The following is an 18,503-nucleotide window of genomic DNA, read 5'->3' as shown; positions in this document are numbered from 1 at the left end:
TTTAAAACAAAATATAATTTGACAAAATATGTTGTCATGCTAATATTGTAATGACCATGATTAATTTGTACCGACAAAAAACCCGCTTTGGTAAATCGGGAAATTGAAAAATGTGAAATTCGTGACATGAACTTATGTTGAAATTTGGACTTCCAGATATGTATAATGTGATGGACTTAACTTAGTAAATAGGATTCATTCACTAACAATTGAAAGTTTCATTTATCAATATTTTGCATAACCAGTGAACTTTGAAAGCAAATGCATATCATACTCATTGTGACACATTGAATATTATTTATTGTGTTTATGTTCGAGGAAAGAAAGATTTACCATCATAACAATGTGAATTTTATGAATACATTAAACCTTCTTGGAAAAATTGTAAAGCAGAATTAAACATAAGAATTTGTAAACATTTAAAATATTGTACAAAGTGCGATAGCATCTCTTGACATGTGAAGGTATAAACACGTTTGTTAAATTCTTGATGTATAAATGCACGTAATACAAATCAGAATTGAGTTTGTTACATGTGGAGTATTATTTCAAAAATAACAATTTGGTTTTCCTCGAAAAACATTATACTGTTAAAGTGATACATGAATTTAGGTTATATATTCTCACAATTGAATATTGAAAAGTGAGCACAGCTCTATCTATACATTATTTGCACATAATCGCATCCATTATTGTTAGACATAGTGCTGCAATTTTACTTTATTCTAATATTGTTCCATGTAACCAATTTAAAATGTAGTCTACAGATTGGATGGTGGTAAAATTGTTATCCGCTGCCTTATCGGAGGTTAAACCAAATATGACGTTTTATGAGGTTAAGCCTGATGAAGTAGTAGTCGTAATATAGTCATGAACACTTCTGCATTGTAACAGTCCAAACGACTTTCAGTGGGATTGTTAGAACGCAGAAATGTCCATGACTGTACATTATATCATGTTTTACATGTTAGGTTGCTATATTACAACAATGTAACATTGACAACATCCATTATATAACGGATTCTTTTTGTTTAAAAAATTGCTAACCATTGTTATAACTATATTTAGTGAAAGTATAAATAATGTCTGATGAAGGGAGCATGTGTTCTCCTGAAACAGCACAACAAAAATCTGTTTTCTTATGCTTGTAATAACCGTAAACTACAAGAAAATAATGTTTTACAACACTGGTCATTATTGGTGTCCCTAAAAATGATCTGAACTTGATGAAATTGTATCTGACTCAACACAATATTAGTCATTGTTCTCCATTGAAGTGATTTCTGCCATGTCCATTGGATGCAATATGAATGACTTAGAAAGAATGTACCATTTAAAGATATTAAATAGTGATTGTGAAGCTCTAAGAGTTCTTGCCTACTTGTGCGCTGCATCAATAATTGTATAATTATGTTATCATTTTCTTGCAGAGGAGAAAGGAGATTAATTCTTACCTGAAGAAAATTGATACGGAGGTGGTGTGCCTGAGATTTGATGCATTTGATCTTAATGGGACTCCATTGCCCTGCCAACCAGTTTACTCTAATCCTATAATATCAGGTGAGTATAATTTTATTAGTGTAACAGGAAGAGTAACTTAATTGGAAATTGGAACCAATAGAAAATTCCAGCTGAGTCTGTCGATTCGTAGTTTAAAATGGAATTTTAGGGAGTTTTCAGACGTGTGACTTGAGTTTTCAGCAATAAATGTACCCTTTTCACATGATCCAGTCCCTGTAATAGAGTCCCGTAAAAATTTTAGTTATGATTTGTCTAACCAATGGAACCTAGTAGAATACTTGGGTAGACATCACCATATTCTGGACCGGGTGTTTTAGACGCCATTTTCCAAAATGGCCGACAGCGACAATATTTTGCTTTTATTTCCGCTCCTGAAACCGTTAAAGTCATAATTTTGGTGTCTAAATATATGTTTTGAAGGGTGAGGAATCTAACAAAATGGTTCCTGAAGTTGTCGGATTGTTATTTATTTCACAAAATCTTCTTTTTCGATTTGTTTGTCCAGATACAACAAAACTGCCGGTCAAATCAAGGATATCTCAGAGTAATCTTATTCAACGAAGTTACTACATACGAAAGGAATTACCTTATCAAAGGGTTCTACATTACAAGAGACCAGACAGCAAACCATGTTTTCATGAAAGTTTCAAAGTTAAGGAAGGAAGATCACTTTAATTAAACATGGGATTCCTGAAGATGCAACTGATGATCTAACTGTTCCAACATGGGCTGGATGTCGTACTTTGGTATCAACAGCTACACCACCTCTCATGCATGTGTGATTTCTTCCATTCATCCCCAGGCCAGTTACAGAACATGCTACCGTTTTCTTATCATTGAAAAGTTTGCAGAATGTTTGCTCACAGTTAAAACAATCAGCCTTATCAGTATATTCAGATGAGAGTGTATTCCATATCATTGCTGATATTATGATGAGTAGCCTTTCAGAGTTTCCTGAGATCATTCCAATGATTGGAAACTTCCATTGCGCAAAGGTCGTCCGACACATTATTGGAAAATATCTGTGTGGCAGTGGTGCAAAGGATGCACTTATTGAGTGCAAAGTGTTTGGTGTTAAAACTGCAGAATCAGTAATGAATTGAAGTCATTACGTCAGATCGCTCAAGGGCTTGCTGATTCTTGAAGCTATATTGAAGATGAAATGGTCAGCATTTTGTAAATGTAACCCCAAAGAAAGATATGCTATTACTAGGGCTCGGAAGTTGAAGACCTATAAATTGCCAAAAAAGAGACCTATAAAAGATCTAAAAATATAAAAAAGGACCTAAAAACGAAAAAGAGGACATATAGATGTGATCCAAATTAATTAATAACTTTAGTTTTAACCTCCCCACCCCCTCCCTCTGCGCGGCACCTTGAGATCTTTGCAGGCTTGTGCTGTCTGATCGTATACGGCATGCTGAAAGCTTCAAAACAAGAGAAAGTTGCCACTTACAGCGCGACCTTACAGACAAGTTACGGTTAAAGGATATTGTACCGTACTTACTTCAGTTGTCCAAAAATGTTTTTCTCTCGTTTCAGGGATCGGTTCAAATATATTTATCTCTCTTTTTTTTATTTCTTTACTACAGAAAGTTTAAGAGGTGATGAACTGATGATTATTCGAATTGAGAATGGGCAGTAAAAACGTAGTAGAAAGAAGATGAAGTTGCAAAAAAGGCCGTCAAGACCTAAAAAAAGGCTAAAAAGGATCAATAATCCAAAAAATGCCGAAAAAGCAAATAAGGACAAATAAAACCCACCTTTTTCTGGCCTACAATGACCCAAAATGAACATATATTATGTTGGGCCTCGTCTTCGGACACTAGGGAAAAAAAAGGATTTTTCCTCAACTTCCGAGCCCTAGCTATTACCATTCAACAAGCCCAGAAATTAAAAATAAGTATTTCAACTAAGAATGTGAAACAAGGCCAACAGAGTTTAATGAACTTTTAGCAATCTTAGCAGTTTTGTACAATGACTTTCACAAATATTCCAATGATTGAGCCACTAAGTTCAAAATGTGCCGATACTAGGATACATTCCTTTACCTTGTAAACTTGAAATTTCTCATAGCGTCTGACAGAGATGGCGATTGGAATAGCCACCTTCAAGCTATTCAGAACCTTCAACCTATATTCTGTGAATTTGACAGTATTAACTATTTAAGGAATGCATCATGGTATGTGGAAAAAATGCGATGGTTAGAGGAACAGCATCCTGAAGTGTATCAGAAATTTCAAGCAGACCATATTGTAGTGAGGCAAACCAATCGATCATTTAGTGCTGTTTCACCAGTCATGAAATTGGAGCAAACTATCGAACGATGTCGAAAAAAGCTCTAAAGGAATAATTGAACAAACAAAGCAACAAACGTGTGTCACTCAATGGGAGTTGGTATATCACGAGGTATTAGGAATAAGCAACTGTTTCCGAGAAATACTTGGTGCTGATGATACCAGTTACAGTGAGGTAACTCTTCATCATGAATTATCAGGAAACTTGAGTTCCAAGATGTTAATATTTGTGAATGCAGTATTTGAATGTGTAAACAGTAGAGGCAATCCATATAAAACATCTAGCCAGACCCAACTTCATAATTTTATCAGTAAACAATGTGTACCTAGAGAGGATGCTATTCGCCTGATGAGAGTGAGAGAGCATGGAGAAGAGAGTTATGAACTATTCAGAAGTGAACGTTTCGTTAAGAAAACTACAAAACTTTCTAGTGTCATTACGAAGGTAAGACTCCTAACAATGATGGGTGAAACCGTAGTGCGTGCTCCGAAATCGAAGACAACACTTGCTTCCCAAAAGAATAATATTGCTGCAGCTGATAGAAGTATACACACAGCTAAAGCACGAGGAGAAACAATGAAAGGTATTTTGAAATATGATCTGCTGCCAACAAATATGTTATTAGATGATAATGGCTACACAACCAAACCTGTAAAGTATCTACTGTTTCACATTGGAGAAAAAACTAGATCCAACTGATTACTGTTTTCAAGAACGTGAAGTCATGAATACTACTGTCATAGTTGATTTTATGTCACAAGTTCGCCAACTCAGAACTAAGTGTATGGGAACTTTTAAAAGTATATTTAATAAATTCTGGACTAATGCAACTCAATACAACGGAACTAAAAGAGTAGATTTTGTATTTGACAGCTACATCGAACAGTCACTAAACGAAGGTGAAAGAGAAAGACGGAGACCTGCTGATCCAATTGAAATTATGACAATCGAATGGGACACACTAATTCCTATGCAGATGGACAGATTCTGGTCTTAAGTAAAAACAAACAGCTGCTTCAATTGTCCTCTGCTACCGGTTTTATTGAACATGCAAAACGACTAATGCCACTACAGTGATAAGTGGAACCATCACAGGAGACAATGATACCAGAGATGCCTTCATAGTTATGAACAAGGAACTTCGAACTTGCTCTGACCTTCAGACCTTTGTAGAAGAAGAAGATTCCAGAATGATACTCCATATATTCCATTCTGTTCAGTCAAGCATAACATACCTCATAGTATTATCTAATGACACTGATGTAGTTGTTCTCGTCCTTCGATATCTATTTGAACTATTCACGAAAGGATTGGAAGAAATGTGGATTAAAGTGGGAGTGGGTGACAAAGTGCGTTATGTGCCTCTACACACGCTGGGGAGAAAACTGGGAGCTACGCTTTACAGAACTTTAATTAAGGCACACATCATTACAGGTAGTGATGTTACAAGCAAGATAGGAACAAAGTAATCTTCACTGAAATCATCACCAGAAACATTACTAATTGGATTTGCAGAAGAAAATACTCTGTCTGAAGAAGCACTTGATAAAGCAGAGGAATATCTTGTTCAAGTTTAACATCCGTCCTCAAAGTATAAGACATTTGATGAGTTTCGTTATTCATTACACAAACAGAAGCACATATCTGAGCTACCACCCTCATCTTTCTCAATAAGAAATGGACATTTGAGAAGAAGTTTTTCTGTTCTGCAGGAATGCTTAAAACTTTCACGAAGCTACTTTCCTGATGGAACCCTGCAACCAACCGATTGTGGATGGTGCAAAGATGCAAATGGCATACTAAAACCTGATATCTGCCTTCATGAAATGCCTTCTGAGCTACTAATACAGTGTACTTGTAAAGCATGTGCTACTAGTAGATGTAAATGTCGTATGAAATATTTACCATGCACTGAGTATTGCAAATGCGGCGAAGAATATAAAAGATAGTGTAGGAGAAAAATAAGAAATTATCATATTATGCAGGTTGTCGAAATAACTTATAAAAAAATTCAAGTTCAGAGTTTTCATATTATCATGTGTGCTTTATTCTAGTATAATTTTTTGATGTGCGCTTTATTTTATTATATGTATTTTTTTCAAATCTTTTATGTTGTGTAAATGTAACTTTCCAAAAAATTGTAATCAGTTTTTGTTCATATTATCCTTTATAGATGCAAAAAAAGAACAAACAGATTTTCTGAAATAAATAACAACCAGACAACTTCAGGAACCATTTTATTCGATTCCTCACCCTTCAAAACATATATTTAGACACCAAAATTATGACTTTAACAGTTTCAGGCGCGGAAATAAAAGCAAAATATTGTCGCTGTCGGCCATTTTGGAAAATGGCGTCTAAAACACCCGGTCTAGAATATGGTGATGTTTACCCAAGTTTTTCTGACTCTCCTATATGTATTCTACTAGGTTCCATTGGTTAGACAAATCATAACTAACATTTTTACGGGACTCTATTACAGGGACAGGAGTAACAGTAGTGTCATTATTGCTTGTGTGTTTCTCAACAGATCCTTCATGTCCCCTTGGTCTGTTGGTCCCATATGTACAGTGAAAGCTTTTTTGTCTTTTTTTACAGACTGTATGCTTGTAACTCTGTCTAAAATCCACATTGTTGTTGTCTCTTTTTTCTGGGAGTTTCTTCAGTGCACTTTGGTATGTATGGACATGTTCCAAGTACTTTGACTTGAAACAACTAATTTAATTTCTTTATTTTTGCAGCTGGGCGTTTGATAATAAAACGAACAAGTCCAGTATCAGGAACCTGTAGGGGAGGGGACGAGGTTGTGATCATCACTAATCCACTGAAGCAAGGTAAAAAAAAAATCTTGATCTCACCACTGAAAGTTTTGGGTTCAAGCCCTGGACAGGATGCAAGATAATGAAAATGGTTAATTACATCTTAACAGTCACAGTAATTATTCAGTTACATGGCTTTATATTAGGGCTTTGAACCAACTTGTTTACTGATGTGAATAATCTTCAACTTCTCATGAATTCCAATACTGAGACTTAAACATTTAATTGTCACAATTTTTATATGTTTATAAAATTACATTAGAAAGTCATAAGTTACAAGTCAACGTTCCAATATTTGTGGTAATCACAACCGAATACAATTTATTTTCAACACTAGGTATAAGATTTTTAAATGTAATTACTTTGAAGTGCTAATGTAACAATCAGTGTGCATAATTAATATAGATGTCATGTTTGTTTCAATGTATTTTTTTCTTGCATATATTTTATTCATCATTACAAGTGACTGACAGAAGTAGAAAAAGCAGTGTCAAATAACAAAATATAAACAAATAATTTCACAAGATACTTCTTTGCACCAACATTTTATTCATGTTTTGGGGATGTTACAAGCAGTATTTGTTTTTTGTTTCTTTTTTGTGTTTTGTGTTTAACTCTGTATGCTTGGGTTTCTTCCATGGTTCTGTGTAGTTTAAAAGAGCCAATAAGATTTGAACTTTCAGCCCTCCCCCATGCAAGGAGGGCCTCTGACAGAGGACAGGATAGAGTGTGTGTGAAACGGATAGCAGAAGGGAGAGTGATCTTTGGTCTCCAGTGGCCCCCCATGAGAAAGAGCATTCTGAGGCGGTTTCGCCAATACTTAGCTTCCACTTGGCAGTTCTGCCGTGGGGCTCAAGTTAGAGAAATGTAAATAATGTACATTAGAGAATTATTGGAAGAATCCGAGCCTTGTTTGTTGAATTATAAATAAATGTATAAACCCCATTTCTGTGAGTTTCCAGCCATCACCTTGCAACATTAACTCAGTAAGTTCTTGCCTATGTAACGATGTCAGAATTTCAATAGCATGAAAGATCTTCACGAGTATGCTTTGAAGTTAAAGGGAGAGATGTTGGAAAATGCTACTTTTGGTCAGTATGAGACAGAACAGGAAATCATTAACTTTGCCTTGAGAGGCACCATACTTCCTCAGTCCGAGGGACTGGTGACAGTCACTGGGGCGAGTAGCGCCACGGGGTCGGATCGGTTACACATTTTGAACCCTGCAAAGTATCAGGTTAGGGAAGAAACCCCCTGCTGTTTCGAGGGAGACAAAAGTGACTACTGACCATCCAAGAATGTCTGGCAAAGATCGCAAGTGTTATGTTTGTCAATCAACTGCACATCTGGCAAGTTCCCACAAAGCTTCAAAGAAAGATAATGTTTCAGAGTCAAGAGAACATCATGGACTGGGTGCGACAGTGAGGCGTTCCTGTAATTTGACAATAAAGATGTCAAATGGTAAAATTCAGGAACCTTTAGTTTTTGGAGAAATAAATGGCATTCAGATCCAAATGTATATGGATACCGGCGCTAATATATCCTGCATAAGGTTGTCTTTATTTCGCAAATTGGAAGAAAAGGCGACGAAATTAAGTCATAGTAAGCCGAATGTACAGTTAGCTGAGGGGAAAACAACGACTGTGGGTCATGTCTTTTTCAATGTAACTTTCTATGTTCAATGTGTCCGAGAGAAATTCTTTGTTTTGGAGAATCCCCAACATGACCTGATCACCGGTAGAAGTTTTTTTTAGCCAGGGCGAAGATTTTAATTGCACCCCTGTTGAACGGTTGGCCTTTTCTGAATGAAAGGGACGAGATTATTCCTTTTGACACAATTGGGAAGAAAGAGAAAAAACTAGTAACCTCACATCTTCCACCATCATTCACGTAGAAGAGAATCGCGACAGAGAAGTGTTGCAAACCCCCAGAGCCGAAAAAGTCAGGAAAAACAAAGGGTTATCGGCGAGGAAAGTAAAAGAAGATCATATTCCGATTAGCAACCTGAAGGATGAAGGTTATCTCTGTTTTGAACTCCAGGATGGTATTCACCACGAATTCGAGAAGGATGTGAATGATAAATTCAGTAAATTCCAGGAAAAAAGGAAGAGAAATAAGCCTACTTGCTTGGTGAGAGAGAACTCTGGTTCAAGTCCCGGTCCTTCGGCTGCTCAGGGAACGGAACGAGAGAAAGTAACCTTAGTTGACATTGAGGAAGATGTGATGGCACTATCTTATTCTGATGATGATGGACAGAACAGCGAAGATGAAGAATTGTATTGCTCTGTTTTCTTTAAACGTCTTTTGAGAGACAACCCTGACACCGCTTCTGTTGAACTCCTTGGAGATATAACACCCGAGCCTCGGAGCGAAATCAACAATTTCACTCAATCAGCAATAGAATCTAATGCAAAGAAGTTGGAAGTAAACGAAATAACAACAGGCAATATAAACTTGGAAGATAAGCGATTATGGGCAAGAGAGCAACAGAAGGACCCATATTTGTCTTCGTTAATTGCGTGTCTTGGAGAGGAAGTTCAATTGGGAGAGAAATTGAAGAGGAAAGTATTCGATTTTCATCTGAGTACTTTTTACCTGGATGAAGATGGGATTCTCTACAGAAACAGAAGAAGGGAAGGTTTCCCACGTTTGGACAGCAGAAAAAGATATGGACGCTGGATTCCTTGAAACCGGAAGTGCTGCGAATATCCCGTGACAAAGTTCACGCCACACATCCAGGGGCAGCTAAGACGTGGAAAAATGTTTACTCTGATGTTAGAGATTACTGCAGATCATGCTTCACCTGTTTGAGATACAATCCAGATTCTTCTAGAAAGATGGGATTCATGAGAAGTCGCAATCAGCCACGCCCAGGAGTGAAATTGTATGGAGATTTGTTTGGACCATTTCCGATCAGTTCTAGGGGGCGTTATCTCTACGTATTTCTCATTGAAGATTCTTTCACGAGGCACATATATTTGGCACCCTTGACAACAGTGACAGCTAGGACCATTTCCAGTGCTTGATTGAAATATTGTCACCTTTATGGTTTTCCATCAAGTTTTACCATTGACAATCAAAGTGTGTTTTGTAGCCGCCTGTTTCATCAAGTACTAAAAACTATCAACTGCAAACCCGTTTACATTACTCCATACCGCCCACAAGCAGATCTCGCAAAAGCAGCAATTAAGACAGTTAAGAGAGCGATAGCCAAGTTTTGCACGGAACACGGCAAGTGGTCAGAAAACTTAGATTCGATCGCATTTGCAGTGAACAACCAGGTGAAAAGATGCCCGAAGCATGACATACGGTTTCTGGCAGGGGCGATTCCTCCATGTAGGAAGTGAGGAATATGTTTTCAGGAAATAAAAATAAAATGACGTCCAAATCTTATTTATACTTCACCAGCGGACTTGTTTAAAAAAAAAAAGGGAGTATGCATACACAGCGACAAGCTTTTTTTTACAACCATGCCACGATCCATCCTCTATCTTTTATTTATCCTGTCGCTTTTGTTCGTTTGAAGATTTTATGGCAGGAAATCGATAGAAGGTTGGGGGTGAACAAACAGTTTTCTCAAACCGTTTCAAGTTCTATGCTGAACTCATTTCTTTTGTTGAGCCATTCTACACAATTTTGTGGGAGAATTACTGTACGGACGCGATAAGAAGCGGCGTGCAATCAGAACGGCAGAACGTGACCAAATTCTGTCTCCTCGTTGGCTGCCATGTGGCTGGGGGATTTCTACGTTGCCACGTTCGCACAAACACACAGATAGGCTAGTCAGCTGTTGGCAAGCTCGGGCATTCTGGCAAGCATGAAACATTTTATCTTCCTGCTCTACACAGCAACCGAAAACCTTCACTGAAAGAACCTTTGTTGTGTTTTTATTATGGTACATTGCAAGCATCAGCTACCGGCATCTTTTTACTTATGTTGTATCGTATCACAATTACCAACAAAAGAAAATGCATCTTGTGTTATGAACAACACTGTGGCAAATCGTTCTCCTTTGATTTCATGCCGCCTCTCTTTGCCTTCTTTATCACGCCGCGATTGTTGAAGCTTCAGAACGTACAAATGAAATGTATTTCTTGAAAATTAGGGCAAATTACGTATAAACAAATTACGTACAACTTCGTTTCGTTAACACGTTTTTAAATTATATTTTGAGGAACCTACAAAAAATCACCTCCAAAACAGAATTTTACAGAACTGAGTTACTGTATTACGGAGAAGAATTTATCAAGAACAAATCAATTGTGTGTGAATTGATTGATTGAGTTGGTGTTTTAAAGTCCACTTTATGCACACTACAGCTAATCTGGAATGGACCTACAGTTGGAAGTGGGATTCAAACCACTATGTGCCTCGACAAGGTATCAAACCCAGGACTACTTGATTACAAGGCGACAACGCTTACCCTACCACTGTGCCATCGGGGAGGCACATGTGGGTGTGTGAAGTGAGATAATTTGGGAGCTGTATGAGAATACAGGCTCTGGCAATACAGAGTTCAATAAATTACAACGAAACGCTTGGCAATTGCTCGATTTCCTTAACATTAATGATACATTTGGTACATGTGTTATTAATGCTTTGAGCTACCTGTATGTAAAAACATAAAAAAATGAATGAAAGAACAGAAGTAGTAGTTAAAGAATCAGTTGTTTTTGCTTACCGGCTACCATTGTAGTGGCACTATCCCAAGATCATCTTCATTGTTGGTTGGTAAAGGAACATCTTCATCTGAGCTACTACTGTCACTGTTGTCTTCCCGCCCAAGTGAAATTACAAAATCCTCCATTTGCTGCTCTTCAACTCCCTCCTTTTCCCATGCTTCGGAAATAATCTTCCTTGTGTGTTATATAGCCGACAGGCACGTATCCAGAGGGGGGGCTCAGGGGCTCGAGCCCCCTCCGAAATTTTTCGATTTACACTAGATAAAATGAGGTTTTTGGCTTGTGTGTGTGAAATAAAATATTGTGATTATAATTTAAAGAGAGATATAATTATCGAGGAAAAGCGGAGAATGTTGTAGAACCTGAGGGATAACCCTGTTATATTAATATTGTATGTAATCTTTTCTTGCTCTTTCGGTGTTGTCGCAACGAACTTGAGCATTTGGAAGTTGCACAACAAAGCACTGTTGAAGGCAGCGCCATGAGTCGGGCGATTCTTTGGATTACTAATTCTCTGAAAAGCTCGAGAGGGAACGTTCTTGAATAGGAGGTGGAGTCGAACTACAAAACATTTTATGTGCGGAACATTCCAGAATATAATATAGATATAAATGCGCGGATTCAATTTCACGGTTGGTCTGTACAACAGAATCATTCAATAAGACTTCAGGAGTAAGTGTGACAGTCGATTAGTGATTCGTTAGTGTCCATTGACAGTTTTATAAGATGTAGAGATTGGGGGGGAGGGGGGAGAACTAGTGACATATTTTGATGGAAAGTGCTGAAGTCGACCACTATTACAGGTTCGGGTCCAAAGCTGAAGACATTACCGACAGTGTAGTGCTAGTTTCGGGTCATGAGCCGAAGAGATCGAAGGTCTCTAAAGTAAATATTTCAGCAGTAACGGGCATTGGAGCATCATTAAAAAAAAAAAAAGAAACAAACTGCACAGATCGACTGAAAATCTAAGTTTTGAGTGACGATTTATTAGTGGCCGGACCAAATTTCCTGTATGCAGTCCGAGAGTTTCATGGGTTAAAAAAGGACTTTTAAGTCAACTGTTTTGGAAAAACACTCAAACACTAACTACCACAAAGGGGCAGCCATGAGGGCCGAAAATTTTATGAATGTCGAGAAGAGAAAGCAAGAAGATGTTTCATATGTAGAAATTTTAGCGGAAAAAGCAAGCTGGACCATGACTCCAAAACCAGGGTCTCTGGCATATACCGTGCCATTCTTTGTTCTACCAAGTGAGCTACCGAGACACCCTTGGCTTTGCTTGATCTTTTGCTGGCGCTGTAGAGCAATGGCACGGTATGCCTGGTGGAGTCTGCATTTTCCGCTAAAATTTCTGCATGGCATATCTCTTGTGTATGCCCAACCGTAAGATGTTGTCATTTTAATTAACAAGCACAGAAAAAGGAGATAGAATAAAACTAAGGGACATTCCCACCGGTTGACAAGATATTTTTCTTCTGTGGTCAACACGAGCTGTCGTTTGAAGGTGACAATGAGATTGACCCACCACGTTTCACACCAAAGCTACAAGCTATACGTGTCGCTTGAGGATTTCACAAATCGAACACAGGCTTGTGCAGCCTGTCGTGCCGCTACGGTATGAAAAGTTTCTGTTGATTGGGTCACTCATTGCAAACGACGTGTGTGTGCCTTCAGACTGAATTCTTCCTAACTCTTGAAGATCCAAGTCACAAGGATGCAAAATTAGGATTTTTGTCAAGGTTACGTTTCGAAGGCAGGCGACAACATCATAAAGGATCATATCCAAACCTGGAAGACACATTCTAATGGGCCCCTGTGGCTGAGTGGTTAGCACATCACGCTGCGATGCCAAGGGTCCCGGGTTCGAATCCCGCTCGGGCATGGTTGTTTGTGAATGTCCATTCATCAATTTCATCACTCATCCCCATCTTCGCAAATTAACCAAGAGGCACAAAACGCGAAGTAAAATAAAATAAATCAAATCAAAACATTCGAATGGATTGTCCATTGCATAACAGCTTCGTGAAACGAACACATACATATACTGAGATCTTTTTCGGCACAAACACAACGTTCGTACATTGCAACAGAGGAGTCGAGTGATGAAAAATGTCCCGATATCACGTTCTGAAAGAAAAAGAACAGCAGCTTAAACAGTGGCAGATTTAGGAGACAGTTGCTTTCCATTTTTGGCCCCGCACTATGGCTTTTTAATGCTAACCTTTGTCTACCAAGAGAAAGTAAACTTTTCTTCCCCCCCCCCCCCCCCCCCCCACCGTTTTGGAACTGAATCGCCACCATCGACCTTAAACCTTGCGATGTTCTATCTATACCCCTGTAAAAAAATATATGTTTAGCCCCCCCCGAACAGAATTTCTGGATACGTGCCTGATAGCCGAACGCCACCTATCTGCTGTCACATCCCCGATAGCCCGTTCTACGGTGTAAAAGGTGGCAAAGTGTTCCTCTGTGCTACCAGCCCTTTGACCTGTGCTCAAATAAGTTCGATTGCATTGTACATACAATGATAAGGCGGGAGACGGACCACCGTATGTCCAGCTTCTTCTGCAAGCTTGTCTATTCGATATATGGGGAACTGGGGTTTGTGCAGTAGTTCAGGAGCTGCAGTAGTTCAGCCTTCCTCATGTTTCTGTGGGCTCGCGAGAATCCTGAAGTAGGTAAATCCGGCAACAGCGTGTCGCTACCAGAGTGGGTGGTCCCACGCCGCTTGCTAGCGCGTCCCGACAATAACAATATCACATAACTGTAGTGAATAATAAGTAACGCAAGTTCGAAACTCGAATACTATATGCATAATTGAAGTTAAAACTGCAGTTATCCGAAAAAATAATTAATAATAAATCCTTGCACAATTTTGAAGCATTTAGCATAATTTCAGAGTTGAAGCAGCACTTTTTACTATCCTCAATCTGCACGACAGGGAGACGGGACAAAATCGAAATTCCTGCAAAATTTAAATATCGTCAATGCTATTTTCGTAGGTTTTTATAGCTTCACATTAAAATATTTCATCGTTCAAGGGGGCAAGGGCCTACACGTAACATTCAAAATGCAATACATAGTACAAGCGATATCTGTGACTGTAATTGAACGATTTTTCAAACCTTCCTCGGTTTACCATAATTTCTTCCTTCACTCCAAAAAGCCGAGAGTTGCCACTGGTTTCTGGTGGAAACGACAGGCGCCGGGAAGAATGGTCAGTTGACCCAGAGACACCCCATGGAGCTTCGGGGGAAACAGCTGGGTAGACCATAACAAACCAGCCTTCTCTCCTTTGCCACATCCCTTAGAATTTTTTTTTTTTTAAAGTGACAGTTCTAATTATCATCTTCATTAGAAAAATTTATTTTTATTTAAAAGCAAACGATAGCTGGGAGTAAGCAGAGAAGTGTCGCGAATTCACGTGCTGAACTGTACTCCTACCCTAGGAGTGGATGATGAGAGGTTCGATCCCAGAACCTCACAAGAAGGAAGCAACCTGGAAGAGGACATCCTTGCCATGGATGTCAAACTGCCCACACCGGGAAATGGACTTCACGACGATTAATTAGGATGTCACCGGTTCCAGAGATCACAGGATGCAGTGAGGAACTTATTCCGGAAAGTGTAAAGTGAGTGAAGTAAAGTGGACGGTGTTAGTGTTTATTTTTATTTTCAGGCAAACCTCACCAGGACATTGGACTCACAGACTTACCTGGGTAAGCCCTTTTTTTTTCGGTGAGGGGAGTATAATACTGTTACAAACAGTATTTGTTTCTTTTTTTGTGTTTAACTCTGTATGCTTGGGTTTCTTCCATGGTTCAGTGTAGTTTAAAAGAGCCAATAAGATTTGAACTTTCAGCCCTCCCCCATGAGATGAGGGAGGAAGTATAAATTTGGCCTCTGACAGAGGACAGGACAGAGAGTGTGTGTGAAATGGATAGCAGAAGGGAGAGTGATCTTCGGTCTTCAGTGGCCTCCCATGAGAAAGAGCATCCCGAGGCAGTTCCGCCGATGCTTAGCTTCCACTTGGCAGTTCTGCCGTGGGGCTCAAGTTAGAGAAATGTAAATAATGTAAATTAGAGAATTATTGGAAGAATCCAAGCCATGTTTGTTGAATTGTAAATAAATGTATAAAGCCCATTTCTGCAAGTTTCCAGCCATCACCCTGCAACATTAATTCAGTAAGTTCTTGCCTGTGATTGATTCTTTGGTTCCGAGCGCTATGGTGAGGACCGGGATAGCAACCCAGGACTAACGAGCCTATTTAGTTGTTTATTTGGGTTTTTCCTACCAGAAGCTGCCCGGTAAAGGTGGAGTGTTGTGGAACAGGGATTAAAAGATGCTGTTGTTAATAATTAGATGTAAGTGAATTACTAATTTTAAATTTTTTTTCCGTGAATTTTACTTGTAGAGGTTCTATTAATTTTGGTGGCCTACATCTAACATTATTAAAAGTAAAGTGGTCCCCTGTGCTTAGCACCACGCCATGAAGGCGTATAGGGGGTGTGGGGGTAACGCCCCACACTTTCTTGATCCGGTCATGAGTGGGTGTGATGTGATCAGCATCACGCCCCTGACCGCCTTTACCCCCCCAGGGTTTCCCCCAGGTACCCATGTTATTCGACGCTGGGTGGGCGCCGGGGCCGCTTCCATCGTTAGAAAAGTTCCCGGATTTGAACCGGCCGGGGATCGAACCCGGGACCTCGAGCATGGTAGTCAGACGCGTTACCGACTGTGTTATGATACTAATTTTTATTCAGTTTTGTAATTCTATGTTTTCTTTTTCTTTTTTTGCAGGGGAAGTGAAGATCTTCTTTTGTGATAAGAATGGCAAATGGAAAGAGGAGGCAAAAATCGTGGAAAAATACTTTCCATGTGCACTTGTCATAAAGTAAGAGAAATATTCAATAGATAGATATCAGATTAAGGCACACAGACAATATATAACTTTTTGAAAAGTTAGTAAAAATTTTGCCTGAAGCAACCCAGTTTTCAAGCCTACCTCAAGCATGACAACAACTTAGGGTACATTGAGATGCCTCCTGTCAACATAAGGCTGGATTCACTCATTGAGCTGCCCCTCCCTGAAAATGAATGTCAGGCTAAAATTATATATTTCGTACATACATTTTCATTCAGTCATGGTAATTACAGTGTCCAAAACGAAAGCAACAAACAGAAATCCTTTCTTCGTGTGATTTTTTTTTTATATATAAATTTGCCAAGTTTAACCTGTTGCTATCGTGATATTTTTGTTGATATATCCTGGCACATTAAGGTTAGTTTATTTTCTATCTTAAACCAGTTGTCTATGACATCATAAATATTACTATCACCTGATCGAATTATGTGCTCAAACGGACACACGGGAAAGAATTTCCGTTTGTTGCTTTAATTTTGGACATTAGTACGAGGGCCACTATTTATATTTTGAGCCTTGGCAACACTGATTGAAGTTAGGCGCGATTTGACGTTTGCACAGAATTGTCTGGCATTATTAACCATCACGTACTTCAAATGTTTTGTCAATAGCTTGATTTGTGTTGTTTATGTTGCCTTGGAGATTGCACGACAACAATAAAATGGAATTAACTTGTGAACATTTTCATGCGGTGATTTTTTACGATTTTCGACGTGGATTATCAAGACAAGAGTGCATCGATCAACTTACTTCCACATTTGGCGATGAAGCCCATCCTTTGCCACTGTGAAACGCTGGTATAATGAATTTAATCATGGCCGCCATTCGCTCACCGACGAGATTCGCGAAGGTCGTCCAAAATCAGTTGTTGTTCAAGAAAACATTGATGCTGTGCAAAACCTAATACTGCAAGATCGTCATGTGACATACTGTGAGATTGAGGCAACCATAGGCATTAGTTCCACCAGCATATATAAAATATTACATGATCATTTAGCTGTGAGAAAGGTATGTTCTCGTTGGATCCCACACAATTTGACAAAAACTCAAAAAGACGCTCGCGTCAATTGGTGCAAACAAATGCTCAATAAATACAATCGTGGTGCTTCAAAAGACGTATATAAGATTGTAACAGGTGACGAATCATGGATATATGCATATGAGCCGGAACGTAAACAGCAGTCGACTGTATGGGTGTTTCAAGATGAACCCAATCCAACAAAAGTTGTTCGCGCTCGAAGCACATCGAAACAAATGGTCGCCTGTTTTTTCGGGAAAACTGGTCATGTGGCAACTGTGCCTTTAGAGGAACGTAGAACGGTCAACTCTGAATGATACACAACAATTTGTTTGCCAGAGGTCTTCGGAAAAATACGGAAAACAAACGCCATCGGATCATTCTTCATCAAGATAATGCCAGCTGTCACACATCTCGTCTAACAACCGACTTTATGAACAGTCAAAAAATCGAATTGATGGGTCATCCGCCGTACAATCCTGATTTGTCACCCAATGACTTCTTCTTGTTCCCGAATGTCAAGAATAAATTGCGTGGACAACGATTTTCGTCGGCGGAAGATGCCTTTGATGCGTTCAAAAACCATATTATGGAGGTGTCTCAAGAAGATTGGAAAAACTGCTTTGACAGATGGTTCGAACGAATGCAAAAGTGTATTGACCATAAAGGAGAATACTTCGAAAAACAATAAAGCAGTTTTCAATGCCAAATTCCTGTTTTTTCATTGTTAGGCTCAAAATATAAATAGTGACCCTCGTATACATTAATTATCATAAGGAACCAATAGTCACAAGTAAGACTGGTACAGATCTTCGCAGGCTGGAGATTGTTAGCAGAGCTTGCTTGTCCTTTGCTAGAAAAATATATTATTTTGTTTGTCCTCTCCTTGGCATCAAATCTCATGCCACGAAGCACAGACTATATGGTATCCCAAACTGTCAATCATTGCATGTGCTGACTCATAGGACATGTGCACTGCATCAGAAATTACTCTGAGGTGGTTGTCGTCGGTCAACGATGTTGATGGCCTGCCACTCCTTGTCATGTCCACACTGTCGGTTTCTCCCACTTTGAACTTAACTACTTAAGTCGGAGCTAAGTCTGTGCTTCGTGGCGTGAGATTCGATGACCTACAGGAGGTTAAAACAGGTCTGAACAGTGGGGCAGGGAGTGTTCTGTGGAATTTTTCCAAACTGGTTTTGAGGGCGGATAAAACGCTCGCTCAAATGCATCGAAGGTGA

General features: G+C 39.0%; 1 protein-coding gene across 2 annotated transcripts in view; it reads left to right on the top strand.

Moving 5' to 3' along the window:
- Positions 1-18,503, top strand: part of LOC145988801 (nuclear factor NF-kappa-B p105 subunit-like) — a 114,244-nt gene that overhangs the window by 31,731 nt on the left and 64,010 nt on the right. For both annotated transcript variants that reach the window (XM_083123994.1, XM_083123993.1), the window contains exons 5-7: positions 1,431-1,560; positions 6,561-6,653; positions 16,121-16,214. In XM_083123994.1, the coding sequence (XP_082980120.1) occupies positions 1,431-1,560; positions 6,561-6,653; positions 16,121-16,214 (317 nt within the window). The remainder of the gene's footprint in view (positions 1-1,430; positions 1,561-6,560; positions 6,654-16,120; positions 16,215-18,503) is intronic.

The sequence above is a fragment of the Lepisma saccharinum genome, chromosome 6 (genome assembly GCF_977018435.1).
Source record: "Lepisma saccharinum chromosome 6, izLepSacc3.1, whole genome shotgun sequence".
Taxonomy (NCBI): Eukaryota; Metazoa; Arthropoda; class Insecta; order Zygentoma; family Lepismatidae; genus Lepisma; species Lepisma saccharinum.
Note: the sequence above shows the minus strand (reverse complement) of the source record. Positions and strands in the feature narration are given on the sequence as shown.